Source organism: Alosa alosa, chromosome 21, assembly GCF_017589495.1.
Source record: "Alosa alosa isolate M-15738 ecotype Scorff River chromosome 21, AALO_Geno_1.1, whole genome shotgun sequence".
In the NCBI taxonomy this organism is placed as follows: domain Eukaryota; kingdom Metazoa; phylum Chordata; class Actinopteri; order Clupeiformes; family Clupeidae; genus Alosa; species Alosa alosa.
Genome location: NC_063209.1, coordinates 4,437,551 through 4,455,200, shown reverse-complemented (window position 1 = coordinate 4,455,200; position 17,650 = coordinate 4,437,551). Strand labels below are relative to the sequence as shown.

General features: G+C 45.2%; 2 protein-coding genes across 2 annotated transcripts in view; one reads left to right on the top strand and one right to left on the bottom strand.

Annotated features, from left to right (window-relative positions):
• Positions 1-940: 940 nt before the first annotated feature.
• The window catches only part of mrpl11 (mitochondrial ribosomal protein L11), a 29,181-nt gene continuing 12,471 nt past the window's right edge, over positions 941-17,650 (top strand). The window contains exons 1-2 of the mRNA XM_048232277.1: positions 941-1,037; positions 9,751-9,934. Coding sequence (XP_048088234.1) covers positions 9,812-9,934 — 123 coding nt within the window. The 5' untranslated portion in view covers positions 941-1,037; positions 9,751-9,811. The remainder of the gene's footprint in view (positions 1,038-9,750; positions 9,935-17,650) is intronic.
• On the bottom strand, positions 12,383-17,624 carry tmem265 (transmembrane protein 265). Its single transcript, XM_048232276.1, has 4 exons — positions 14,171-17,624; positions 13,910-14,065; positions 13,403-13,878; positions 12,383-13,341 (listed from the first exon to the last, which is right to left on the bottom strand). The coding sequence occupies exons 1-4, from the start codon at positions 14,226-14,228 to the stop codon at positions 12,898-12,900; spliced, it is 1,134 nt and encodes a 377-aa protein (XP_048088233.1). The 5' UTR covers positions 14,229-17,624; the 3' UTR covers positions 12,383-12,897.

Here is a 17,650-nt window from a genome sequence, read left to right as displayed (position 1 = left end):
AGTACACATGTAATACTCTTTTTGTCCACTGGTGGTTGTTTTGGCGCTGTTTCGCGTTTGCCATCGAAAACGGAATGAAATGTAGGCCTACCTGCAAACAATGTAAGAGGCCTATGCTGACTGCATCAGTGCTCAAAGTATTCTAAAAGTTTATCAATTATTCGTTAATAACTAACTAACTTCTATTCAAGTCATATTTCTGGGACTTTCTGGGATAATCATTTCTATTTTTTATTCACACGTTCAAATGTTCATACAGAGTTCAAAATTCTCATCAGGTGAGTGAAAGTTAGAATGGTGGTCATTTCAGATGTGTTTGCCAGCACTTCATAAAACTCTCATAGTTTGATAACTTGAGTCTTTTTTATTAGCATTATTTCATTTGAGCTACATTTTACACTGATATGGCATGGTGGCAACATAAACACAGCTAGCAATGGTATTAAATTGCAGTAGCCTATAATCAAATGTAATGGAATATTCATGGTACACTAAGGTAGACTAAGGTAGACTGCTGTTGTTCACAGCACTAAGCTATTTATGGTTGATATACTCTGAGTCTCTGGCCCTCTCTTAGAGCCAGGCATAGTGAGCTGGCCCTTGGAAGAAAAAGTTTGGGGACCACTGGTTTAGTGGAAATAATGCCTAATTTGTCAACACATCCGATCTTGTTGACCAACATTAGAGAAAGGCACTCTGAGTAAATATGTATTATATTCATACTGTTGAATTTTTCATTAGTGTATGATGATAACATTTTCCAGTTTTGCATCATGTCCCACATCTAAAGATTGACTGTGGCCACAGGAAGTGGAGAACCTAGCCATGTCGCACTACTGCCATCTTCTGTCCAGCAGACAAGCTTTTGTGGGTGTTTCTCTTTTTTCACTGTAGGTGGCAGTAATGGGCTTAGTTGTGCCTCCAGTAGGATTCCAAAGAAGAAGTCCTCATGATAGAAGGCAACATGGCTGCGCGCATGAAGTAACACGTCCATTAAGGTTTTATACGATAACATCTGAACAAGTGGTCTCTGACAGGTAATTATCTAAAGGCATGTAAAACATTTGATAGCTGATTCAAACGGCTTAGAATTAGCCCATCAACCGCCATTAATGTTGGTTGTTTGTAGGGCAACGTTGATCACGGTCAATCAGTCCTTGTGACTTGCTGAATAAACGTTTACGTGATCACCCTACCTTAAGTAAATTGTAATTTAGACGGAATGCTTGCTTCGCATGTTTGTTTTCCTTTTTTGTGTGGAAATTTGTTGGAAGTTTAACATTACCCTGAAACCTTACATGTCCTCCTATCTGTGTGACAAGGTCTGATTGTCACATCCTCGGTACAGTCGTTCTGACAGTTTACCTTCCCACAAAAGCTTTTCAATTCATGTAGCCACGTTGCTCTTGTTGATATTGCAGCGCGATCCATAACCACTACATGATGAGGATGGCAGTAGGCCTATCTATCATAAGGATGTAGCCTATGTCATTATTTACAAGCTGATGGATTCGCCATTCAATTTAATGTTGTATAATGTAACTTGTTATAACTGATGTAACACAGGGGGATGCCTAACAATAGCCTGCAGTCAGTATAATAATGATGTACATTGTTGTCATTTTCATAACCACCAATTTCACAGCCCACGTGAGATTTAACTACCTAACAGACATGCAAAATCATTTAAGCACCACCAACAGCCTGTTCAAAGCCGGCTGGTCTCGACATAGGATGATGTAGCCTAAGATGTGAAAGTGTTTTGTCATATACAGTACTCTTCAGAATTATTGGCACCTCTGCTAAAGTTGGGTATAAAAATAATCTGTTGGTGATTTATTGTAATCTTTACAAAAAAAAAATAGGGAAATCCAACCTTGAAGGGAAGCACATTTATTTTGAGAAAAAGGAAAATCTCATAAAGAAATAAATATTTTTAACAAAAACACGTTGCTCACAATTATTGGCACCCCTGCTTATAATACCTTCTTAAGCCTACCTTTGCCAATAAAACAGCTTGTAATATTCACCTATGACACCTCATAAAGTTGCAGAATATAAAGCAAGAGATTTAAGACTGTTCGTCTTTACAAAATCTCCCCAGATCGTCCAGATTCCTAGGTCCACGCTTGTGCATTCTCCTCTTTGACTCACTCCACTATTTTTCTATGGAGTTTAGGTCAGGGGACTGAGATGGTAATGGCTGAAGCTTGATTTTGTGTTCAGTAAACCATATTTGTTTTGATCTGGACGATTGTTTTGGTTCATTGACCTGTTGAATGATCCCATCATGACCAACTTTTAGTGTCTTGAAAGAGATTGACAGATTTCCTTTGAAAATGTTCAGGTTTTTCTTGTTGTTCAGGATACCATGCACCTCAATTAAATCCCCAAGGCCTTTGGGAATAATAACAGCCCCATAATAGCACAGCACCTCCACCATAATTCTCATTAGGTATAGGATTCTTTTCAGTATAGTCATTCTTCTATATATGCCAAACACACCTAAGGTGTTTCTAGCCAAATAGCACAATTTTCATTTTATCTGACAATAGACCACACTTCCAGACAAAGTCACTGTACCATTTAGTAACTCCTGCTGTTTACATTGGTAATTAAATGACTGGACAGGCTGTTACCTAGCATGCCCTCTAAATAAGCTATTAGCAATGAGGTCACTTTTGAAGATTTCTGGGGGGACTTGGTGACCCCAAGATGACACCTTTGTCTGTAACTCTCCAATAGTGGTTCTTATGGAATTTTTTGCCTGTCTTACAATCCTCCATACTGTACGTGGGGACAAGATAACCTTGGGTCTTTGTCCAAGCATGTTTGTCACATTTCCAGTTGATTAGAACCATTTAATCATTGTTTTAACTGTAAATATAGGCATTTTCAACAAAGTACCTAGTTTGTATAGACATTCCCTGACTTACAAATGTCAACACACTTTCATTTTATTCAAATTTAGTGTATTCTCTTGTCTTTCAGATGTTGAAAAATGGCTAGAGGATTTAGCCTCTGTGTCACTTTGTTTTCATACCTTAGTGAGAAAGAAAGTCATGAACTACTTCTGAAAGTTCACAGACACTCTGATTAACTTAAATAAGTTGAAATTAGATAGGAAAATGCTTCTGTTAAGTTTTGTATATAAGATTTTTCTAGGGGTGCCAATAAATGTGAGCAATGTGTTTTCGTTAAAAATATTTGTTTTTTTTAATGAGATTTTCCTTTTTCTCAGAATAAATGTTCTTCCCTTCAAGGGTGGATTTTTCTTTATTGTTTTCATTGTGAGAGTACAATGAATCATCAAAAGATTTTTTTATACTTGTTTTTAGTCAACTTTACCCAAGGTGCCAATAATTCTGGAGGGTACTGTATGTCAGGGTAATTCCCTCCTGAGCCACATAACTAGGCTGCATGGCCTGGACAGGAGGGTGACAGGTGTTTTATTTACCCGTCCTTCACATAATCTACCATCAAAATTAATTAGAAGCATACAGCAAAAAATATCCTATGGAACACTCCAGGTTTCCACATTCCAAAACGTTTTTTGGAATAAGCTAAAAAAAGAAGTATGTACTTATGCATGGGTGGTAAGTTCTCCCAGTGTTTCTCCTTTGTGATCTGGCCTAGGCTCATGCGATTTATTTTTTACTGTCACAAAAAAGATATCTAATGTATCTAAATATTAGTAGGGCCTTTGCAGTTCAGGGCCTTTGTAGAAAGTTCAGTTTAATTGAATTGTAATATTTGGTTCAGTTTAATTGAATTGTCATATTTGGAGGGCCAATATTGCTTGGTCATGCTGAAAATGAATAATGATCTCTGCCACTGACAACAGGTCTTGTGCTTCTGATCCACATCTTTTATACAGTGCAACCGGAAAGTTTTCAGACCCTTTCAAGTTTTCCACATTTTGTTATGTTTCAGACTCATCTTAAAAGGGATTCAATTCATTGTTTTTCTCATTTATCTACATACAATACTCCAACATTCCACAAAAAGACATGGAACACTTCAGTCTTTTATTTTTTTTTTATAAATTAACGAAACGCTCCAAACACCTGCATTTTTGTGGAGTGTTAGAGTATTGTGTGTAGACTGATGAGAAAAAAAAAAAAAGAATTGAATCCATTTTAAGATCAGACTGAAAAAAAAAAAAAAAATGTGGAAAACTTGAAAGGGTCTGAAAACTTTCCGGTTGCACTGTATCAGTCTGTAAGTAGTCTTTTCTCTTATCGTAATGGAAATTCATTATAATTCAAAGTCAGCAAGTAACATGTTGCTAGGGAACACCTGAAAGTTTACTAAGTTTTAAACATAAATAAGAATGAAGAAAATAAATGCATTCCCATGCATAGCCTGCCCCTGTTTATTAACCTAAAAGCTTAAGAAATTTTGCAAAATCAATGTATAAACCTTGGTTAATAGGCAGATAATTACGGTAGCAATAACCATAAAGATACACAAACCACGACTCTGTAAGGACAATTAATTAGTTAGATACAAGGTAAACAGATGAATCTTTAGATGTGTTTTGAAGATCTCAAAACTATCACTAGAACAAAGGGCATTAGGTTAATTATTACACCAACGAGGAATCACTTAAGAAAAGAATCACTGTGAAGCCGACAGTGGGTCATGGAATATAGCAAGGTGCAGATCTCCTGTGGGCCAGAGTGAGGGATTTGAGTTTCATTCTGGCTGCTACAGGAAGCCAATGAAGAGTAACTATTGGCATGTAAAACTACATTTTCTCAGCAGATGCATCTAAATCATCAGTAAGAATGACAGACAGGCAGTAATGTACAATAGGAAATGCATAGATAATGTATTGTGTTTGGAAAGTGGAAAGTACACTCTAATCCCAGTCAGTAATTGTAGCCTAGAAGGGCTTATATTGATGGAGTTTATTCCTCGCTGCCAGTTATCATTGTGGTTCATTACTGTCACCACTCTATCAGGAATCCCCGATTGCAGAAGGAGAGGAGTTGTCTTGCCTTGGCAAGGTAGAATGGTGATGTGGGAACAAACTTTGTTTTGTATGGACCTGTGTTTTAAAGAATGTATTGGTAATAATGTCCTCCCTCGTTACTCTCTCCTTTACAGGAGTAAAGAAATTCACTGTTACAATTGACTCCATTGATCTTTTACCCACTGCCACTTCAGCTAACACAAGGGAGCCTGTTCCTCACCCTTTCTGCATTTTTAGAAAGTTTTGTCTAGTCCTACCTGCCATTTGCCGCCACTTTTCTTTTCTCTGCTTGACGGGCAATCACCTTCTGTCTTACCACAATCAATATGCAGGATGAGGCTTGAGGGGTTGAAGCCTAGAATGCTAATTCGACTGAATGCCAGGGGCATACTGATTTGTCTCTCTTTTCTGAAGCCGCACTATGTATGTGCTCCAATATAAGATCTAAAGAATGGCAACGGGCCTCCTATATTGTAAAACTGTCTTTGCAGTCAGGCTGAATATAATGTCAGACTGCACAGCACTTTTCCAGCAGTAGCTAGATGGTGATGTCTCCCCTTAGTTAAGTGTTCTTTGATGTCAGACAAGCCAAGGGAGCCACCCTGACAGCACATTGCAACGGGGCCAAACTTATTGTTATTGCTGTGATACACAACGGCGCTGCATTTCTTTAAACCTCTGTGAAGCATGGAATTTCTTGCTCAGCAATTCTAAAGGAAACAAGGGCAAAACAGCAAGACTCGTCTAAAGGTTTCTCATTTATTAATGTCTACTTGATCTATTAAAAAATACCAGGAGACAGAATTAAGCGGTGGCTTTTCAGACATCTCAGTTATTCATCTAAATATGCAGATATGAAGGTCGCAGAGGGATTGTCTCTCCACAGCTAAATTACTTCATGAGCACAAGCACGACTCAATCTGTCATTTACTGTGTCTAGCAGTACATCAAGGCCAAAGGGGGCGCTTCTCTGCAATTCAACGTTTTGCTCTCTTGAAGATGTCCCTCATCCTCCTCTCTCCAAATCCGTCATATCGCTCCGCTGGATCAATACGCCTCAGACCTCAGCCGGAGGTCAGTCAGAGATATGGGGACAGACTGGCGCAGTGGCAGTGCAAATATTTGAATTATCTCACTGTTGTTGAAGCTGAGAAGCAGCTTTGGCAGATTGGTTGCTTGATTGCCTGGTTTCTTTTGTCAGTAATTGTTTATTGCAGGCATGCCAGTGAATTCCAAACAGTCTTTTAATATGCGGTCCGAGGTGTGCTTAGATGTCTGCACTCACTGTGGGTTGATTTAATCCAAGATGAATCATAACTGAACTGACGAATGTAAATAAATGATAAGTTTGGTAATTGGCAGAGCAGTAGAATGTACCCAATGTTTATCTTTGCTGTGATCCGCGTGTAATTGCGTCGTCTTGATATGCTTGTAAAATCTTTACAGCATAATCCCTCTGCCAGGGGTTCGCTTTCATCAGGTTGCTTATCTGGGACCTGATTATGCCTAATATAATCGGGGACCATTGCGCCACACAACATTGCATTTTAATGGCATGCGTTGGCAAAGAGTTTTCCTGCTGAAATATAGCCCAGGCCTTTTGAGTGGTGCGGGAGTATGTCACTGGGTTTCTGATTGACAGCGTATTTGCTCAGGGGTCCGTGTGCTGTGGACACACAGGAAAAGGCTGGTGTCCTGCGGCTCGGAGTGCCATGTTGAAATCAATGTTGGGGAGAAATATTTGTATGCTCTGTGTTGAGGTGATGGATGCGGAAATGCCATCTCTTATTAAAGGCCACCACATGTAAGCTACTCAGTCAACCACATTTACATATTTGCCAGTTTTTTGGAATGTTAAAATTGAGCTTATGAATGATAATGACCATGTGGCCTATGATCTTGACAAAGGAAGCTTATTTCTTATAAAAATAAGTTGCATCGGTAATAACATGTATTTTGAGGATTTTAGGCCATGTAGTCCGCAGTCTAAACGTCTAGGGAATTCATCCTTCCTTAATGCATACCTTTGTGACTGGTGTGGAAGGAACTGTTTCTGTTATTTATTTGTTGAGGGAAATGTTTGTCCCCATTTGAATTATTTTGTCTGCAACAAAAGGCACAAACATCGTGTATTCTGGTGGAGAGGCACACTAATTGGAATCTGCACACCAACCTACATTATTAATGCTCTTGTGCACTTAAACCCTATAGATTTGTCCTTTATTTTCATATCTTTTATACAGAGTTGTAAACAAATACATAACCTAGTGCCAGCAGCCTCCGAATCTCAGTGCTCTCAGGAAATAGACTTTATAGACAATATAGCATAATAAATGGATTGGCTCTCTCAATCAAGCCAGAAGTACCAGCAGAAGATTAATCCTGATATAGAAAATTCAACAATTCACAAGATGGGACACCCCCTCAGGCTTGTGCTGTGTGACACTGTGTCTGTGTGTGTGTGTGTGTGTGGGTGGGAGATGTATTTGAAAACGAGCGCATATGCCAATTTACTGGAAACCCGTGCGCTTGCTGACTGCCTCTCAAATTGATTTGGGCGGCAACATGGTTCCTTAAGAGTGGAGAACCGTAAGGTGAGCAGCATGAAATTGACTGCCGAGATGTAGCGTCGGACGTGAGTGACATTTCAAGAAAGGCCACTTGGCAGGGTTTTTCTTACGCAAATGCATTCATGAGGTGTCCACCGCAGCCTGCCAGCGCCATGGTGTCTGGGGACTTGCCTCGGGTGGGCCTGGCTCTGACGGCTTTGTCCCTGGAGATGTAAGCTGCATGTTTCATCTCGGCTGGCAGCCGCAGTAAACTCACCCAGCCCAGAGCTGCTTGCTCTCACTTCCAGGATGGAACCAATACTGCGCCCCTACTGATAGGGTGTCTGGACAGAATTGTTCTACAAGGTGATTTGAGGCCAATAGCACAGCCAGGGGTTTGAAAGGTTTATTATTTCAGAAAATGAAACCAAAGGACTGGGTCAGGACTCTAGCCATGGTTCACTGAGGTTAGCCTGCGCCTGTCAGAAGAAAAATACTGAATTCAGCTGTACTGCACAGATCAAGTGTTGGCTTGTTTTATAACCATCACACACTTCACCTAATCACTTCTCATGTGCGTGTCTCTAAACATGAGAGAAGTAATCAAATAGGAAATAGCCTGTGTTGGAAATGTGATGGCTTGCAATTCTGACTTCAATCAAGAGGTGATGAAAACTGTATCGTGGAAAGCTGCAGGCTGTTGCTCACAAGATATTGTGCGACAGACAGGCATCAGGTTAAAGCTTTGGGTTGAAGGATGTTTACTCGGAGAATCACAACACATTTAAGATGATCTCATAGCTTAAAGAGTTAAATGTTCCACATACTCGACGCACCCGACCGGTAGCGCGACAATGTGACGTCACAGAAGCGCCATAACCATTTATACTCGCGCGTCGTGGTCACGACACTAGTTGCAATATTCTCCTGAACAGAGGTGTCGCTGTTGTGAAAAGATAACGCTAACTACGTTACACAGCAGAAGAAGCTGCATTAAGAAACACTAGTAGCAGAGAATGTAAACGGGCTCTGCTATTAGCTAGCCTCTGTGATGGTACTTTAGACTTTGGTTGCTACTATTCACAACTACCACCATCATTATCATCTAGTTTCCAAGGTGTGCACACAGGTAGATAGATAGATGGATATATAGATAGATACTTTAGTCATCCCGAGGGAAATTTTAATAATTTAAACAGTTTAGTTAGCTGGCTAGCTAGCTAACAGCTGGCTGAGTTTGTGTAATTTCCTGAAGTGGAAAGAGATTTTGTTCAGGCCTTAATAGATATCCTATGTGTTGGAGATAGATATCCATGTGTTGCAACTCTCGCTGGTAACTTTGTTAACTTATCCAGCAAACTATTAAAAATTCACGACTGTATCAAAACACTGCAACTCTCGTTTGCCCTCGAACTAGTCCATCTTCCTGTTTCCGCTTTGTCGCGCTCGTCTGAAACCTCACGCTACCTGGCTAAAATCCTGGCGCGCCAGCAAGATCTACGTCATTTTGATGTCACGGTGTCGCGCTACCGATCGGGTGCGTCGAGTATGTAGAAGCCCTTAGTCACGGTCAAAGGCTGCGAGTGTATTTTGGCGATCTTCCAGACAGGTTTGAGTTGCGGAGTTATTTTCGTGGCGGTCTATTTATCTTCCCTCGATTCCTCGGGCAAGGAGAAGACTTCGGGCCATTCCCACCACTCAACTAATTGACTGAATCTGGTAATTGCACCTCTGCCTCCGAGCGGGAAAAAGCAGACATTAGCCTCCTGCCCTTCCCGTTGCGTCAGGCTGATGTGAGAACTGCCGCGTCCGTCCCCTGGTCCTCCCCTCTGGCTCGCATCCAGGCCACCGTTGCTGACCCTCTCCGCTTCCTGGGCCCCTCTCGAGCCCCAAGGCTCACGCCCGCTATCTGCCCAGTGAAGATAATGAGGCGGGCCGCGTCGAGTGGCTCTGTTTGCTGCAGGGCAGGATGCTGTTTGAGCTCAGCACTCCCCTTGGACCCCCGAGCTCCAGGCCCAGTAATCTCTCTGACTGAGTCCCCGTCCTCGGTGGCTCCAGGTGTGCAGGGCAGACACACAGAGGGATTGAGTGTGTCGTGCGTCATGCTACTTCGACACAGAGATCGAGAGCCCGCGGTGCCGAGACCAGTCGATTCTGATGAAACTTTAATGGATTTAAGGCCAGCCTGATAATTAGGTCCACTCTCCCTCTCTCCCTGTGCAGGTAGCCGGCGGACGGACAAAGGGAGGACGGCCAGAACGAGCTCGTGGGCTAAACCGAGACCATGTCTAAGATTTCGAAGGCGGCCAAGGCCGTGAAAAAGCTGGACACGAACAACCTGATCCGGGCCATCGTCCGGTCCGGCCAGGCAGCCCCAGGCCCCCCGCTAGGCCCAATCCTGGGACAGGTGAGTTGGAACACTTCGCCCTCCACCTGTCACAGCACAGAAAAAACATCCGCTTTCGTCAGTGTTTCCTTTTTTGATTGGGTATTTGTGTCAGACACGATCATATCTCCTACTAATTTTATACGGTAATGACGCCATTATACAGTCCTGGAGCCCATAATGATTATAAATGATTCTGACGTGGCGAAAAGACGATGTACTTGTCCTCTGAGGTGTGAGTGTGTGTATGTCTCTGCGTGTGTATGTGTGTTCCTGCTCATCGGAGATGCTTGCGCTTGGAAGTGAGGTGAACTGAAAGGCAAGTGAAGCAAAACAATGCCATATGTTTGCATAACCGTGCACTCGGCGTGTGGAATGTCTGCCCTGCTTTTCTTTGTGTGTGTGTGTGTGTGTGTGTGTGTGTGTGTGTGAGAGAGAGAGAGAGAGCACTGCACACGCACATCAAGACACCCCCTCCCCACATCTCCACTCATTTCTTTATCTCTCTCTATCCTCCTCTCTCTATCCTCCTCTCTCTATCCTCTGCTCTCTTTTCCTCTCCTCCACCGGGCGCAGCCTGTGTAGTAAACTGTAAATAAATTGTATTCGGCAGCCGTTGTGCTCTAGGCACCAGCCCTTTAATCTCTCCCCACATTTCTTCTTGCTCTCCTCTGCCTAACCACCCCTGACAGGGGAAGGGGCACCGAGGTAGGCTGCTGTCGGCCGTGGGGCAAATTTAAACAAACGAGAGGAATAAAAGGGGGAGCGGGTGAGGAAGAAGAGGAACTGACAGCATCGGTGGGGGAGAATAATTACATTCCTGAGCGGAATTAGTACAGCCGAGCTCTGGAGAAGAATAAATGAAATAAAAGATGGGGGGGGGGGGGTGGAGACTGAGACTCCAGACTGAAAATGTTTTTGTTAACTTCTCATTAGGATCCTGCACAGATAGTCAGTGAGAGGTAAAGGGAGTGGGTGGAGGGGGTGGGTGGAGGAAGGAGAAACCGCTGAGTCTTGCGTGCATAGCCGCAGAAAAGGTGTTGCAAACTCCAGGAGGAATGAATTTTGTCCTGCTCTCTTTCTAAGCCTCTCTCGCTCTCTCCCTCTCCCGCACAAACACACACAAACACATGCGCACACTCACACACACACACTCATACACGCACTCAAAAGCCTTTTAGCCTCTCATCCTAGCTCGCACGCATACACACCCTGTTTCTCGCTCTCATTTTCCCCATTTTATTAGTGAGCTGAAAAGTTGCCCACTGGGGCTTGCATGGAGCCCTGTGCATTTGAAATGGAGAGTGCTGCTTGGCGAGATGAAAGCGCCAGCGAGTGGGACTCTCTCTCCGACCGCCTCACCTCCCCAGCCGGCCGCGCTCAAATCCGTCTGAAGCTGGACAGAGCTGCCCCCCGGGAGAACACTCTCCCTTCTTTAATTAATAAATAGGCCCTTTTTTGTCAGGCAGTCAGGCATGTAAAAGAGAGAGAGAGAGAGAGAGAGAGAGTGTGTTTGTGTGTGTGTGTGCGCTGTAGGTTGTTGTGGGGGGATTTTTTAATACAGCCTGTAAATATTCACAGTAAATAACCTTTTGCGGTGGAATACGAGCTCTTAGCGCTTTGACAAATGAGTCCCATTTCAATTAATATGAGTATTAAGGCTCGCCGTGTGCACAGGCTGTGGGTACTGGAGGGGTGTCCGTGGTGTTGGTGGGAGTGGGCTGCGATGCATTAGCGGCAGCTGATGGAGATTGAATGGCTCCTCACCATCCCCCCTGTGCTGTCCTCCACAGCAGGCGGGACATTTATTCCAACACCCCTCGCTCATCGTGGGCACAAGCTGAAGGCCTGTCGTTAGGTAATTGCGGAAGCACAAGAGCCAGTCTCTGCTGATGGCGGGCTAATTATGATTGATGGGGAATTTCAGGAGAGCATCTTCCAGGCTGAGACCTCACACGCTGGGATGGTGGGGTGGGGCGACGAGAGGATGGCAGAACAACACGCTGATCCACCTCGGAAACAGCTACGTGCTTTTAACTGGCATTACACGCTCACACAGCCACGCTTGATGCCAACACATCCAGCCCCGCGCTGTTTATACAACACAGAGATAAAAAACCATTCAACACTTATTCAAAAGGAAAATCGCTAAATTAATTCTGGGCCCCCCCCTCCCCTCCCCTCCCTTCCCCACATAAATCTCTCTTACACTTGGGAATGGATTGTGAGTGAGCACCCGCGCTTGTTTCCCTTCATGCATTGAGTGTGTGGGTGTGTTCGCACTGCCACATGAAAAGGAGAAAAGGAGACGAGGCTGAGCTGCAGCCGTCTCAATCCCCAGGGTGACAGCCTGTCATCGAGTGATGGGATTCAGCACCAGGCAAACAACATGTCAAAAGTGAGAGTGAGAGAGAGAGAGAGAGAGAACGGCACACTTCTCCAACACCCTGTTCTGGGAAATGATGTCTCTCCTGGACATGAAACAAGCAGCCATGCCTCTCATTACACGCACACATACACGCCACACACGTTTTTTTATTTCATTATTGTTATTATTATTATTTGAGTCCCGACATAAAGGAGAACAGAGTCAGGATGTTCATTCCTTCAACAGAGAAAAAGGCACTTAACTATGAAATGTTCCAGTCTAACTGAATCCAACGTCCTTTGAGAGCTCCATGCTACAATAGGCTGCCAGAGCCCAGGCAGGATGAATCACACTTTGCAGTAATGGGATGAGTTTTTCTACTGTTCCCATCTTGGCCCCGGAGCTCCCTCGGTTGTTGAGGACGGTGTTTTTAGAGACAGTCCTTTAGCAGATGGCCGACGGACTGTCATCCCTTTGTGTGTCCAACTCAACAGGGCTCTCGGAAAGCCCGGTCAGCCTACGGGGATTGTCCGTTTTTGAAGTCCTTTTTATGTTGTTTATGTTGTTTGTAACAACGGCAACAACAAATGTATTTATTTTGTTAAACGGCGGACTCCTACAGCTCGCGAGAGATGTAGGCTGGTCCCAGTGCAGCCTCGGTGTGGTCCAGGTTGACGCTGACGCGGGCGAGGCTGTGCGCGCGCGAGAGCGTGTGGTAGCGCGAGGGCGGCAGTGACCCCGGTGACCCCACGCCGTCCAGCCGCCGCTCGTCCTCGCCCTCCGCCCCGCATCCTCCCGCGTCGCCGTCGGCCTCCCCGGCCCCCCCAGCGGTCCTCCGGGTGACCGCGCCGCCGGACGCCTGCGGCCTCTGCTGCTGCCGCTGCCGCCGGCGGCGCTCCCAGGCGGCGCTCAGCTTGACGGCCAGGGCGAGCAGGTTCTTGCCCAGGAAGATGGTGGAGACGCGCGGGTCGCGGTACCACAGCACGCCGGCGCCCCGCAGCAGCAGCGTCAGCACGTTGATGGTGACCAGGCTGAGCCAGGGGTAGACGGCCTCCCGCCGCTGCCCGGGCCCCACGGCCGGCTCCTGCTGCTGGGTCGGGGGTGGAGCCACTGACCCTGGCCCCCCCGCCCCTTCCATAGATCCCCCAGCCTCGGTCAGCGGGCGCTTGGGGCAGCAGCAGCAGGAGCACGTAGCAGTAGAAGAACACCAGGCCCTCTGCCCAGAGCGGGGCGCTGCTGCTGCCCGCCCCTCCGGTGCTGGCCTCCCACAGGCCCGCCTGGAGGTCCAGCACGTCCAGCAGGTCCAGCACCACCCAGAGGAGCCGGCCCCGCACCTCCTGCTTTAGGCGCAAGCCGGCGGGCGTGCTCAGCCCGGTGGGGATGATGATGAAGAGCGAGGGCAGGCAGACGGACAGCAGCAGCGTCAGGGTCTTGCGCGCCAGCGGGTCGGGCGGCCGGCGCTCCTGCCGGTAGTTCTGGCACACGAAGAAGAGCTTGAGCTGCAGCAGCGACAGGAAGAGGAACCAGAGGGCGCTGGCGAAGCCAGCGGCCGGGCCAGGCTCCCGACCTCCGACCTGCACTCCCGCCGACCACAGGCCTTGGCGCCAGCAAAGGCTGGGAGGGTCGACCCGGGCCGCGACCTTTTCCTGACCCTGCCGGGGTGCCCCGAGCAGCCCAGCCAGCGCCTCCCAGCATGCTCTGCTCCAGCAGGTAGAGGTCCACCACCGCCATCGTGCTCACGGTCACCAGGGTGGAGACGCACACCTGGGGAGAGGGCACCATCCCTGCAAGGGCAGACAAAAGACTTGTGACAAAGTTCTGCAGCCCTGATTAAAAAAACAACCTGACCATCATGCCTCTCTAAAGCTGCAGGATTTTGCTTTGTCCACCTTGTTTGAATTGCAGAACACACAAGGTGGTGTTAATGGCAGGCTGTGAGCCCATCATATTCCCTGGTGATGCCTCATGCTGCTATCTGTCGGGTTGTGGGCATTCTGAGCACGTCGGTTTCTCCAAGGCCTTGTCTAATTGTTTGCTCCCAAGAAGATGCTGAGGATAACAATGGGTTTTTCTTGGAAACGCTGTCTTGGGTTTTCATGCTTGTGTATTCGCTCAGTTACACGGAGTCCCTCACCGCCTCTAACACTCTCCCCTTACTGACAGATAATAGACACACACACACACACACTCACACACATACACTCACACACACTCACACTCACATACGCACACACACAGAGACACATTTGTGCAAACAGGTTAATAAATATTTCATTCAAGCACAAACATTTACACTTCCTTTCTTTGCCCTCTGCACGTTTGTGTACTTACCCCAGATTTCCTGTTTCTAAGTAGCTCAGTTTTGCTGAAAACAGTGTGCGGGGTCCAGACCTTTCCTTTTTTCCACCTCCTTCATTATTTATTAAGTGTATTAGGGTGCAGTCAGGCATATTGTCAAATCCTGTTTTGCCCTGGCATTTCCTTTGCCCTGTTGATTTTCCATTATGGCGCCTTAAAGGGTTTAGCACTAATAATTCTAGTTGACGGGGAAGTGTCGTTTGTAATATGCTACTCCCTTGTGTGTTTGCAAGAGCATGGTGAATGTGGTTGTTGGGGTTTGTGTGCATATCTGTGTGCATGTTTAGCCACCATTGACCTTCTCTCAGGGTGCTGCCAGCCCCCCTCCACTGCTCTCTCATTGAGTATGAATTTAATCATTTCTCTTATGAGCCATATTTCAGCTGCAGACAATATAAAACCACCGTATTGATCTGCCTGAAGAAATCATCACTGCCTTTACAGTGAAATCGAAGGCTCCCCTCCTTATCCCATTGAGCTCAAAGGCCCATAGCTTATAGGTTCTGACAGAATGGGTTATGTGTCAGGTAGCACAGCCACCGCGCCTGTCACGACTCGCCACGATCAATGGACTTTTAACACCAAAATCATTAGCATTTAGAAAAAGCAACATAATGACAGCTTTGGTGACCCTGTGCAGGGTTATCTCCTCCAAATATTCCAGTGCTATGAACGAAACTCTAGAGGATGGTTGCATATGTCGGCTTGCCGTGAGCACTGGTGGTTAACTATGCAAGCCAAGACGAGACTGATTTGAGTTGCTCAGAGCTAGAAAAAGGGAATGGAGGGACTCGAAGCGTGATTCATTCCAGTGATTTTTTTACAGGCCTAATAAAGTGTTACTGCATGATGGTAATAGTTCATAAATAAATGCAGGGGAAAGAGGGGAGGGGGAGGTGTGTGAGAGAGAGAGAGAGAGAGAGAGAGAGGGGTTTGCAGAAAGATGAAGGGAGCAGAGGGGGAGAAATGCAGATGACAAAAAGCTCTGGAGGAAGACCTGTTTCATTTGAGTGGAGGCCAGTTTTTTTCTCCTTTAATATAACAATAGCGGAAAGTGGCATTTTCCATCTGCTTGGTGGAAGAGACTCAAATGTATTCATCTTTGGGGAAGTGTTGAAATTAAAGGCATTATAGCATGCATGGAAAAGATGAGGGAAATGTGTTGGTGAATGACCTAGAATGATTAAGCTGGTGAGGGCTAGTCGCAGGGAAATTAAATGGAAGTCTGCGTCACTAATATCTGATTATCCCCAAAAAGGCAGTTTCTTCCCCTTTCATATCTGCACAAGGCGATGTGACTGATTCTTAGTATTGAAATTTCAAACTACAAACAGAGACATTTCTGTAAATGCATCAGCCTGGGAAAATGGCTGAATAAATGTTGGAAGTCGTGGCAGGCGGAGGCCTCTGCTTTAGTCCGTCATGTTACGTCGGCCTGAGTGTGTTCTCATATTGGATGCACAAACATTTAGAGTTTTCTGTCTTACTGCTGTTTATCGGAGTGTGTTTTCTATCTATTTTGTGTCTGACAAGACAGCGTCTCGGCTATTTAGGACGGCCATCTGAATGTGCATGGTCATACATAATATTTCATCATTTCTTAACTGTAATGGCAGCAGGGTGTCACTGCAGACTATTTCACATTATGTCTGAATAGTCATTTGAGACACCATGGAAATTTGATTGACTATGCATTATATTCTAGCTCTAGTAAAATATATGCAAATGACCGTGATCTGGGGAAGCAGGAAACTTTAAATACTTCAGCTTGTGTGTGTGTGTGTGTGTGTGTGCGTGCGTGTGTGCGTGTGTGTGTGTGTCTGTGCCTGTGTGTGTATGTGTAATAATACTATCAACAAATGCTATGAAACCACTCTCTACAAATTGTGTGTCTGTGACCATAAATTCAGTATTTCCAGTAGCAATGTACCCATCATCATTTTGTGCTTTCTACAGCTGGAGGTGAGCCAGGTGCTCTTGTGTGTAGGTAAACGGCTAGATGGATTGCCCTTGACACTAATTCCACTAGAAGAGTTACCATTGTCAGAGCTATATTCTCTCTATTTATATCGCAGAAGTAATCAAGGAGCCATCTCCAGACTTGACGGTACACAGTAGGCTATTTATGACTTAAGTATTTACCCCCGAGTATAGGTGTGACTGTTATATTAGGTAAGGACTGGGTAATATTTCGTGGATGTAATAGTGACATTCATGACAAGTGTGTGTGTCCTACTTTTTCAAGAGAAACGCAACATGTAGAGCTTTTAAAGTTGTCTTCTTGGAAACGGTGACGTTATTTTTCCAGAAAACTAAAATGAACAATTAGCCTATATTTAACATTCAAAAAAGCAAAAAGTATAGTTACCCAAAGCATGCGGTACAGATCTTGATGCTCTTGCTGATTTGATTGGCAGTCAGTGAAATCTTCCTTCAGTTTGCCTTGACGATTTGGCTTCCGACAGATTCGACCCGAAATTCACACCGTGGAAAGCCTGTACAGAAGTCACATGTGTTATTGCTTGAATCCCTCGAATATCCCCTTTTCTTGGTCTGTGCAACATCGCTTCATCTCTACATTTAAAACTCTCCATTTGCTCAGCCAGAGCAAAATATAAGATCTTCTCTGTCGTTTCGTGAATAAAACGAGGAGAATGCAAGGACCGTCTCTTTTCTTAGATGTCAGATTATTTAGTCCATATTTAGTAAGCGATGACAAACGATTTTAATCCGCAACCATAGGCGTTCGGTATATCCTCAGTTGTCGCCGCCGGTATGCTCTCTGCTTCTCACTTGAGACTGCCTTCTCCGGGGTTTGTCTGCTAGTCTATAAGGAGTCGAAGTCGGTCAGAAGTGGAACGGTGTATTCGCTGAATCATTACTAGGATCGACCTCAGCAAGGAGACAATGTAACAACGCTTGTAATTCGTTAAGTTATTTAAGATGGTGAGCGTTCAAAGGGGAAAGCCGTCCGCGTGCGCTGTGACTTTTATGATTGCAGCGTTAATTTG